This window comes from Leptopilina heterotoma, unplaced genomic scaffold (genome assembly GCF_015476425.1).
Source record: "Leptopilina heterotoma isolate Lh14 unplaced genomic scaffold, ASM1547642v1 Lhet_472, whole genome shotgun sequence".
Classification (NCBI taxonomy): Eukaryota; Metazoa; Arthropoda; class Insecta; order Hymenoptera; family Figitidae; genus Leptopilina; species Leptopilina heterotoma.
In genome coordinates this window covers 771,520-783,160 of record NW_025111099.1, presented here as the reverse complement: position 1 = coordinate 783,160, position 11,641 = coordinate 771,520, and the positions used below count along the sequence as shown (strand labels likewise).

Below are 11,641 nucleotides of genomic sequence, written 5' to 3'. Positions count from 1 at the left end.
ATTGCAAAAATGTTTATTTTTTAATGATAAAATAAGAAAAAATTTTCTTGTTTATTCATTAGATATGTATTTTACAGCCATTTTCATTTACTTTACATGCGCGTGTAATTTGAAATTAATTTTTCTCTAAAAAATTTACTGTAACATTACTGTAATTTTACTATAATATTACAATAATATTACTGTAATGTTTCTGTAATATTACTGTAATATTGACGGGTAATATTACTATAATGTTACTGTGATATTACGTGCTTCATGAGTTTTGATAAAGTGAATTATACATTTTATTTATTTAGATAAGTTACTGAATTAAAATATGAACATTAATAATTATAATGCGATAGTAATAATAATAATAATAATAATAATAATAATAATTTTTTTTTTTGCGTGGGAAGTGGAAAATCTGCTATAACCCTGGAGGCCTACTTCCAAGTCAGATACCTGGAGCCCGTACTCCTAGGTTATGTGGGGATGACCGCTCTTGTTCTGGCCGACCCACTAAAAACCACTCCCTTTCGAGACATATCTCCCCTGGCGGAACTGCCGTCAAGCTTAACATCGCCAGTGGAGGTCTCTTTACCTACTTCCAGATCTGAAATCCTTAACTAAGCGCTAGCGGAAGAGGGAGGAGGTCCGGTTAAGGTCTCCTCCGTCTTCCGCGAGCGCCCAGCCGAGCTGCAGGAATTCTCCGATGGTGTTGTGACATCCTTCTGTCCTTTTCCTTTGTCTGCATGACTTTGATAACAAAGGACTCTATCTCGCGCCATGAGTCTGCACTCTGTAACATAGTTTGAACCATATTCTCGACCGTGACTTCAGTGCCCATGGCCGAAAACATGGCTTCCCTGAGTTCACGCCAGTGCCCGCAGGAAAAAAGCGTATGCTCCGCGTCATCAGTGTGTTCTGCTTCGTCGTCACCCGAACCGTTGCAGTACACACATTTCGCGTCTTCTTCTATTTTAAACCGATAGAAGTACTGTCTGAAACAACCATGACCCGACATCGCTTGTGTAAGGTAGTAGCTTACTTCACCGTGTTGTCTATCTAACCATGTGGCGAGGTGGGGAATCAGGCGATGAGTCCATCGCCCTTTGGTTTCCCAATCCCATCTCTCCTGCCATCTCAGAACGAGTCTGTTTCTAGATTCTTTGCGGATTTCCGCTTTGAATTTTTCTATGCGCTCTCGGTCGCCAACCCACCTTTGATCCTTGGGGAGCTCCGCATGTCATTTTCTCTTTAATATGACATGCATCGCTCTCGTAAACAACCCATCTGTCGCTAAGATAGTTGTCCATCATTCGCAACAGATACGTTGGCACCCCTTTACATCTCATTGCCTCCATACAGTTATCCCATTTCGCGGAATTAAACGCGTTACGGATGTCTATCGAAACGAGTGCGCAAAATCCCTTCTTCCGTCCCTCTTTGACTTTTTTCGCCTTCTCGAGAACCGCTAGGATCGCGTCTACTGTCGACCGCCCTTTCCTAAAACCGAATTGATTTTCCGATAGGCTATTTTCGCCTACCAGGATTCTCTGAAGTCGCTCCAGAATTATTCCCTCTAGAAGTTTACCCATCGTGTCCAATAAGCAGATTGGTCTAAACGATGAGACCTTATCTAGAGGTTTATCCCCTTTTCTCAGGAGGACCAACCTCTGCGTTTTCCAGTCACTGAAAAACTCACCACTCTCGAGACATGTATTAAAGACATCGAGGAGAAGCTCTGGGTACACAGCGACAACCTCTTTGAGGATCTCGTTGGGTATTCCGTCGCTGCCTGGCGCTGTGCCATTCCTAGCCACTGTGCCTAGCTTCTTGCCACTCTTCTTGCAGCAGAAGGTCTCCCTTAGATTGGGTATATTTCCTTCTTGCTGCATGGCATTCTCTCCTCAAGCGAGCTAGTTCGTCGTTCCACCAGTACAGAGCTCCCTTCCTAGTTCTTTTTTGTTGCCGGCGAGGCATTAAGTAGTTGCACGCTGCAATGATTACTCGCCTCGCCTCACGCACTTTATCACCCACCGAAGTTGGCTTCGTTATCCAGCCCAGCTCGTGTATAGCTCGAGACTCGGCTAAAGACTCCGACAACTTCGCCCGATTCAGTCGTCTGAGATTCCAAGAGGGTTTTTTACGGCAAACATAAGGCCTGCTGTTCCCTTCTAAATTTCCCTCAGCGACTATGAACTCTATGTACTGGTGATCGCTCATAGTTGTTTCATCCAGCACCTCCCACCGCACAATTCTACGGGCCACGCGGGGCGTCGCAATTGTCAAATCAATGATAGACCCTGATACCCCGCGTCTGAACGTGAACTCTCGTCCCCGGTTCACCACCACCAAATCATTCGCTGCGACCATGTCCGACACTAAGGTTCCCCTCCTGTCTAGACGAGTCTCTCCCCATTCCGGCGACTTACTATTAAAGTCTCCCGCAATGAGGACATCCCCACCGAAAGCTTGAATGCTTTCTTCAAGAGCCTGAACCTCAGAGTCGAACTTTTTAAAGGGATCGTTCGGAGAGAAGTAGCAGCTGTAGACGCGTACCCCCGCCAACTCCACCCAAACGAACCCCTTGTCGGTCTCCAGAAAATCACCAATGGTGATGTCCGGGTTACATACTTGTATACCAGATCTCCTTGATGCATCCTCAAACCAGACAGAGTGTTCCGACTTCCTATACTGCTCACTGAAAAGTAGTATATCAGTTCCCCTCTCTCTGGCAGTCTGCATCAAGAGATCTTGCGCGACTTTTCCCTTCCTAAGATTGACCTGGAGAATCCTAAGCTCTGGACTTTAAATCCGTCAGCATCTTCCAATACACCGGGCAGGCTTTGCTCCCTGGAGAGTGCTTCGTGTCTTCCAATCCACGATCGGAGCAGTCAGTGCATCGGGCTTCCCCTTTGCACTGACCCCTCCTGTGGTCGAGACCGCCACATTTCCAGCAAGCCGCCTTTCGGTCCGGGCCGCTGCATCCTCCAGCCAGATGGCCGTAACAGAGGCATCGAAAACACCTCTCCACTTCCACTCTGGTATGGACTCTGCAGCTGACCCACCCGATTTTAACTCGCCCTACCTTCAACAGCGACCCCGCTTCTGTTTCCGGAAGTCGCAGGATAACCATCTTTATACCCCCATACCGACCGAATAATTGACACGGCACTTCTAAATCTGGTTTGCCCAGTACACCCCGGACTGCCTCTACCACTTCTTCCTTAACTATGGTCTCGTCGAGGTCTCTAATTTCTATCGACCTCATTGAAACCACAGTTCTTACTTCTGCTTTGCCCCGAAGCGCAGCGGTCAAGGCACTGCTGAAACCCGAGACGCCCTGTCCCTTCTTGAGAACCAGAAGGAGATCATTCTTCCTGGTTCTCCGGATCGACAGTATCTCCGTCTCCGTATCCGCAGGCCTAACCGCCGCTTTCATTTTTGCCATTATATCCGGATCTTCCGTGGATATCACGATAGCATCCGTTATCCTTTCTTTCTTTTTACGAGGGGTCGACTCATCTCATTGTTCGGCTCCCCCGTATTTTCTATAACTTTTTTCTTTTTTTTTTCTTGACCTCTTTCCAGGCTTCGCTTTCCTGGGCCGAGCTCAAAATTTGTTCTTTTTCGGCAACAGACTCACTCTCCTCTAAGGCTAGCTCGTCTGTTTTGCCCTTCTTTTTTTCATTTTTCTCTAGTGGTGTCCCAGAGGCATCTCTCTTTTTTGATTTTCTTTCCGAATTCGGAGTCACCAAGGTTGATACACCCTGACGGCCCCGAACTCGTTTCTGAGTGAGGGAATCCACCTTCTCTATCTTTTGAAGAACGCAGACCCCCTCCTCTTTCATGTCTTTTATGATGCTTCTGAGACTTTCAGCAAGCTGGTATGCCTCCCTGGCACATATTTTAACCTCCCTGGAGTTGTTTTTGAGCATCCCTTCATTCACAATTTTTAGTGACTTCATGAGATGCTCAACCACCACAGAATTCTTCTCCATCAGTCCAAGGACGACTTGCCATTCCTTAGCCGACGGCGAAGCAGTCTGTGTCTCCAGGTTCTCTCTTTCCTTTCCAATGATGGGGACAGAGGGAACTACACTTTCTATCTCCATCACTTCCTCCCCCAACTTCAAACTAGCACTTGTAGTCCTTAATGAATCATCGGCCAAGTCAACCACCGATGAAACACTGCAGTAATTGGATCTCGACACCTCCGGGCCTGCTTGCACACCCTGAGCCGCCGCCACTGGGGCTTCCGACTTCCCCTGTTGGGTAACTTTATTAAGTGACTATCATTAAGTGACTTTTCCATATTTAGATTTTCATTTTGTATTTGTTTTCGGGGTTCCTTCCCTTAGCATGTAAGTATGTGATATTGTTTGTGAATTATGTGTGCTGTGAAACCTCCGTAATGTACTGCTTTTTGCAGGGTGCTCGGAGGTCCGTGCATGTTTTGTGTCGGTGTGTGTAACTTACATGCGCGTGTGAAAAGGTGTCTATGTATTATGTCTTTTGGAGTAACTTATCAGGGTGGAATCTGAACAGTGCACCATTCCCATCGACCGCAGAACGAAGACCCGGCGCTCCACCACTCCGAGAGTCCAACAGTCCCTTTCGCAGAGTTGGAAGACCAGCTTCCCCAGTCTGGAAGAACGACCAAACGAACATTCCTTCTTAGGGTTGCTGGAACCACAAGGACAACGGGTTTTAGCCCGCGCAAGTGGTCACTGCCTCCGTTTGGAAATCGAGTGTTAAAACACAGGATTTTTCGCACAGATTAGCAAGTCAATCCTCATCGGTACTAAGAACTGCAGGAGCAAGGAGCAGAGGAGCAGACGAGATTCCGATCAGCTGCAGAGAGGAATGAGCCCTAAACAGTTCACCACTTATTCCCCTTTTTCTATGAAAATATTGCATCAGTTCTCCATGTCAGTGGTTGATCTTAGATAGAGGAAAACCGGTAAAGCTTTGCTGCGACAAAAAAGGGGAAGGAAAGCTCCTTCAGTTTGCCTTAAAGCCCACCCACCGCGGCAAGGTGCCAACCATCGGGGGGAATAATAATAATAATAATAATAATAATAATAATAATAATAATAATAATAATAATAAACGACAGTATTATTAATTTAAAATTACTTAATTTAATTATTAAATTATTAGATTATTATTCTTAGATTCCTTATTCTGATTCTGTACAAAATAAAAAAGAATTATTTAAATAAATGTTATAAATAATTTTATACAAAGAAATATATATAGAATAATATATATATAATATATAATATATAATATATATAATATATAATATATAATAGAATTGCACATTTTAATATAACTATAAAACTTTGGAATAGGTATAGTATTATAATCTTAATGACTTAGAAGTCAGGCTACGATCGCTGTGCATGACAGTAGTAACGTCATCACACACACAGGTCTATTGTATTACTGGTACTGATTACTACTTTTTCGAGTAAAAAGTTCGCCCTGCAATAGTAAAAGTTGTTTCTTGCAGAAGTAATCTTTATTTTTCGAGTAATAATTATTAGAAATTCTACGAGTAATATTTACAATATATCGAATGTAAAAAGTAATACAAAATTTAATAAAATTTACAATGACGATGTAAAAATTAAAATTCTTAAAGCAATTTTTAAAAGTGACTAATGTAATAATTACTATTAGTAATTTTTACTACCAGAAATAGTAATATTTACTTTATGCGAAGTACATTTTACAATAAATAGTAATTTTTAATATAAAATTAGAATTATTACTATCCATAGGATTCCATACTCTGCTCAAGTACACGTTAAATAATAATTAAATTAAGAGGGGGTAAGGTTTTAACTGTGAAAAAAGCATGTTTTTAAGAATTTTTTTTGGGATACGCAAAAAGTTAATTTATTTTATCGCTTTGCATATAATATTGTAACATTTGAACAATATTTCTCTAAATTTTAATTAAAAAATATTAAGAATTAAGAGAGATAATGAGATTTTCCTCAAGCGCCTACAAAAATTTCGCGGTGTACACTCTAACTCGCAACAGAATCATCCAAATCAAAAAAGTCAAAGTTCATTTGTCAAAGGAGATGTTTTTTGAGGTAACGCTGGGAGCTTTTCTTTAAATTACCAATTTTACAATAACAAATTAATCGATTTTTTTATAGCGAAAATCGACTTTTTGGTTTTTAATTGCTACAAAAAATCACTCCCAGCGTTACCTAAAAAACATCTTCTTTAACAAATGCACTTTGATTTTTTTGTTTTAGATGATTCTATTGCGAGTTAGAGTGTACACCGCAAGTCAATTTTTTTGGAGGCGTTTGAGAAAAATCTCATTATCTCACTCAATTCTTATTATTTTTTTAAATTAAAATTTATAGAAATATTGTTCAAATGTTGCAATATATGCATAGCGATAAACTAAATTAACTTTCTGCGTATCGACAAAAAAAAATTCTTAAAAACATGCTTTTTTCACCGTTTAGACCTTACCCCCCTTAATTAAATTATTTTATTTCTTCGTTTTTCAAACTTTTGGAAGCAAGTTGGGCCCAGATTGAAGTTTAATCTTAATGTGGGCGACTTTGAAAATTTCCACACGGGTCAGTGTTAAGAGGGGTTAAAATCTATAGATTAGACAGATCAAAGGTTTTTGTATTTTAAAATTTATTTCATAAATATTCTTTAAAAGGGTCTAAACTGTAACTCTATGTCCAATGATTTTTGCACAACTTTTTGTCACTTTGTATGATATAGTTTCATTTCCCGATCGAAGGTGGCTGTAGAAAGAATGGATAGAGGGGTAAAAACCGAAATTTATAATCCGTAAAAACAATTATGGTGCGGAGCCCTGTCACGGTGGTTCGCCCTCGCCGGCAAAAACGACCAATATCTCTCATTTGATTTATATAGAGACGCAGGAGAAGTCGAGGGACCATAGTTTCCTGATATTAAATAGAATATTAAAAGATCTAGTTGGACACAACATTGGAGAAATCTTGAAACGAGAGGGACGTTCACATATATACGTATAAAGATAAGACAATGTTGCCAGCCACATGTAATGCGTTGCACGGATATCGGATTATATATTGCACATACGTTCGCACAGAAAGACTCTGAGAAAAATTAAGTTAAGGGATTCCATTTCGACAAGCCATTTCAATAAACTGACCGCCATAAATCCTAGCAAACATATACGCATCGTACTTTCTTGCATCGGAAACGAGCTTTATGGCACATCTCGTCCTCGACACCTGTGCTGTATAACCAATTCTCTTAGCAACAGAAGGACAAACTCAGCCGTTTTTCCATAAGAAACAGTAGATAAATTTATAACTGTAATAAAAGCGCGATACACCAGTGCAGATTCCAACACAAGCATAACATTGTAGTCAAGTGCATCAGATTTACAAAATTTGTTAAATTAAAAGAGAATATTATCTAAAATATTTAATATTTCTATAAAGAAAAATTAACACTTATTTCTAATGACTCATTCTAAATTTTTTGCTTTAAATTATATGTTCATAAAATTTTTAAATTTTTTACAAAAATAATTTTTAATTTGAAAATTAATTATTATTTATTTGTATCAAATATTCAATCATTCGTCATAATTAATTCTTTTAATTGAGACTAATATTGCTTTAATTGCGTTAAACAATTAATTATTTAGTTCAAATACAACATTTATTTGCATCAAAACAAAGCAGTTTTTGATTCAAATAAATCTCAATTTTTATTAAAAAGATGAAACTTTTTATAATTTTTTATAAATATTTATCAGATCCAAATAAAAGTGATTTGAATCAAATAAATATTTTTCATTTAATTTAAATTAATTGAATCAAATAATTCTTTTTCCAGTATGAAATGTTCATTCATCTATCTCAAAAGTTTTTTTTTACAAAATTCATCCGATAAACGATTTTCTTAATACATATTATATTTTTGTCAGAAATTTTACTTACTTATTTATAATAATTTTTTTAATTTATTAAATTAATTGGTTAATTTATTTTATAAAATTAAAATTTATTCTTAGAAAACATATAAAAATGCATTTAACAATTGAGTAACATAATTACAAATTAAAGACAAATTTAATTGGAAATTAAAGCATTGAAGTAATTACTGTAAAAAATTATTGATTTATTTAATTTAATTAGTTAAGTTGTTTATTTCATTAGTCTTATTTGAGGGTAAGAATTCCTGAAGTGGGCCCCTATTTTTTTGGGGTCGGTAAATTTGTTTTATTCTTGTATGTTTCGATAGCCTACGATGGTATAATAAAAACCTGTAAATAGTTTTCCGAAATTCGAATATTTGCAAAGGTTATTAAAGGTCAAAGTTATTTGAAGCGTTTAAGTAAATATCTAATTACTCGCGAACGGATGAACCAATTTTAATAAAAATTGATGGAGAGTTTAAATTGAACTTAAGATAAATGATCAAAATTTTAATTAAGAGGACATTCCAGTTCAAAATGTTAAAAAACTCGATTTTTTTTTATTTTCGGACTTCTTATAGTGCAAAGAATAGTCTCCTAAAATTTTATTGCAAAATTCGAAGTAAAACTGAAGTTATACATAAGGGAGACTGGGCTGAAAAGTTAAATTGTAAAAATAGTTAAAATTCATTATCTTTCGAACAGAAATAGTTAGAACATTGCAATTTTAATTATAGAAGGGTGTTATCACCCTAAATAAATGTCCGGAGTTATGTGACATTCTGCTAATTTTTGTGGTGTACATATTTAAATTTTTTTTTCACCCTGCTTTTGAAAATTTTTTCATAAAAGAAAATATCAACTTTTAAGTATACTAGCGCCTCCGACGGCCTTCGGCCGTCTCCGTTGCTTCTGTACGATTCTTTTCTTAATTTTTTAAATTTTTAACTGAAGAGAATAATACTTAATAAGATTAAAAGAATTTTAACATGTACAACAAATTTATTTGCGTTATGAAATTTATTTATACATTTAAAAATCCAGTTACAATCATGTTAATATTTTATACATTTACTTAATTTTAAGTTAAATACATTATTTAATATATTTTTTTTAATTATTAAACAATTACTTATAACCATACAGACTATACACATATATTTTAAGGCCAACGCAGAATAGAATCTTTAACCGGAACCGCAATCGTAAGCGTAACCGTAAGTATGAGTTAAAGAAGGATAGGTATATTGTTTATCCTTCTCTAACTCATTCTTACGCTTACGGTTACGATTGCGGTTCCAGTTAAAGATCTATTCTGCGTTGGCCTTTAAATGAATTAAATTTATTTAATTTTGCTCTGTTATCATTTAAGGCGATTCTACAATCCCTAATTTTTTCACACTCGATTAATTTATTAAAATAAACATAAAGCACTATTTATTTTACATATTTTGCATTTTTGAATTTAGCTTTTATGGGACCGTATCTTATACATAAAAAGATTAATTTATTTAGCACATAATTATATAATATTAATTATTATTATTTTCCGCCTAATTGAGGCCGGGTACTTACGCAGGCAGCTGTTGAAAAGAGATGTGGCAGTACCTTTATGATGGATGAACAGTGCGACTGTAGCTCCATCTCTTAAGTATATGTGAGTTTTTAAGGCACTACAATTTCATTTGGAAACATGAGTTCGCCCTTCTATTCATATTACCGATGCTTATTCTTTTCGATACTTTTCGATTTACACTTTCGAGTGCATTCGATTTTTTTAGCCCATGTCTTTTTTTAGAAAGGATTTTTTGCATTTATTCTCACCGCGATTTTTTTACTTCATTATTAGGGTCCCCTGGAGAGATACCTAAAGGTATTTGCTAAATATCTTTAGTTAGATGTTTTATATTTGTTGTTAAAGCCAAAAACGCACCCTGGGGCGAAAATTTAAATAATGGGTGGGGCAAAAAGTTAAATAATTTACATGTTATTAAAATTTTTTTTTCGTTTTTTTGGGTTTATTTGTTTAAAAATGATTTATTTGACATTAGGCAAGTACTCTATCAAAAAACAAGACCGCTCACGTGAAATAAACCAAAATTTTTTTTTTTGAAATTTCAATTTATTAACTTTATAACTATTCTAAAGCTTTTGTTAAGTAAACAAAGATCTTTTATTAACTAAATTACTTGTTTACGTATACTTTAACTTATCTACTACTTAACACCTATCAGAAAATAGTTTTAGTAGGCTAAAAATAGAATTTAACTTTTTGACCCAGCCATTTAACTTTTCGCCCCAACATGGGGCGGAAAGTTAAAAAAAACAAAATTTTCAAAAAAGGACAAAACATGTATTGTATGCGAAAATATCAGAAACTTTTTTATTGAAAGTTGTAGGGGACAAGTTGCCCTACAATATTGATGTATAAATATTTGCATCTAAGCGGATTATATTGTCTAAAAAAAATCATTTATGCAAAATTTAACTTTTCGCCCCAGTCTCCCCTACTAACTTATTTTTCGCCATGTCGAAAATGTTTTTATATGCGGATAAGCAGAACCCAATCGAATGATTTAAATGTTTTCTTATTTGCATTTTGTAAAAAAGACAAACAAAAATGTATTTGGTGTTGCGGAAGAGAAAATTAAAAATCAAGTGGATTTGCTTGAAAATCGTTGCTCGGGAGTTTTTAGGGTCGCTGATTACGAATATGATATCAGATTTTTAAAATTCAAAATGTTGGATTCAAAACGGCGGCCAATTTTTTTTTAAATTCATCGGATTTGCTTAGAAATCGTTACTCTGGGGTTTTTGGGGTTATTGATAACGAATCTGACATCAGTTTTTAAAAATTAAAAATGGCGGATCCAATATGGCGGGAAATTTTTCAAAATTAATCAATTTTGAATTTCAAAAATATAATATCATATTCGTAATCTACGACCCCAAAAACCCCCCAGTAACGATTTTCAAGCAAATCCGATGACTATAAAAATTTGTCTGCCATATTAGATTCGACATTTTGAATTTCAAAAATCAAATATCATATTCGTAATCACACTGCAAAAAATGGCGTCTAAAAATAAGACGTTTAGACGTTTATAAACGTCTTATGTAAATAAGGGTCTTATTTGAGCGTCTTAAATAAAAAACATAACCTCCAAATACATGCATTTTAGATGGCAAATAAGACGCTTATAAACGTCTAAAATGTGACCACGTAAACGTCTTAAACCAAAACACTTTTTTTACAGTGCAGCGACCTCAAAAACCCTCCGTAATAATTTTTAAACAAATCCGATTATTAAAAAAAAGAAATTGTCCAGCTCAACTGTGTTAAAAAATTTCATTGATTTTCTGAAATGTTAAAACTTTTATAAAAATCTGTAGTTCACAACAACACAAAAAAACACTTTTAACCGTTTTTTGAAATTTTTGTTATTTATTATGCATCAACACCATAGGTTACTTGAAATACTTTAATTTAAGATATTTAATGTACTTTTAGATTTTAGAACAATAAATTACGTGTTTTATTAAAGCTTAATTTAATATTATTCTTTTCAATTTTTTTTCATGTTTACCCTTTTCGGGTAGTTTTTTGTTTTTAATAAATAAAAGAAATAAAGAAATAAATATTTATTAGTTCATAAAGCTCTTTATATAAAGCACCTAAAAATTAAGGTT

At 35.6% G+C, this 11,641-nt stretch overlaps 3 protein-coding genes across 3 annotated transcripts; all 3 read right to left on the bottom strand.

Annotated features, from left to right (window-relative positions):
• Positions 1–643: 643 nt before the first annotated feature.
• LOC122507562 lies at positions 644–1,009 on the bottom strand. Its single transcript, XM_043620348.1, has one exon. It carries the CDS (start codon positions 1,007–1,009, stop codon positions 644–646), a length of 366 nt encoding a protein of 121 aa, XP_043476283.1.
• Positions 1,010–1,145: 136 nt separating this feature from the next.
• Positions 1,146–1,583, bottom strand: LOC122507561. Its single transcript, XM_043620347.1, has one exon. It carries the CDS (start codon positions 1,581–1,583, stop codon positions 1,146–1,148), a length of 438 nt encoding a protein of 145 aa, XP_043476282.1.
• A 217-nt stretch (positions 1,584–1,800) lies between these two features.
• On the bottom strand, positions 1,801–2,733 carry LOC122507560. Its single transcript, XM_043620346.1, has one exon. The coding sequence runs from the start codon at positions 2,731–2,733 to the stop codon at positions 1,801–1,803; it is 933 nt and encodes a 310-aa protein (XP_043476281.1).
• Between the last annotated feature and the right edge of the window lie 8,908 nt (positions 2,734–11,641).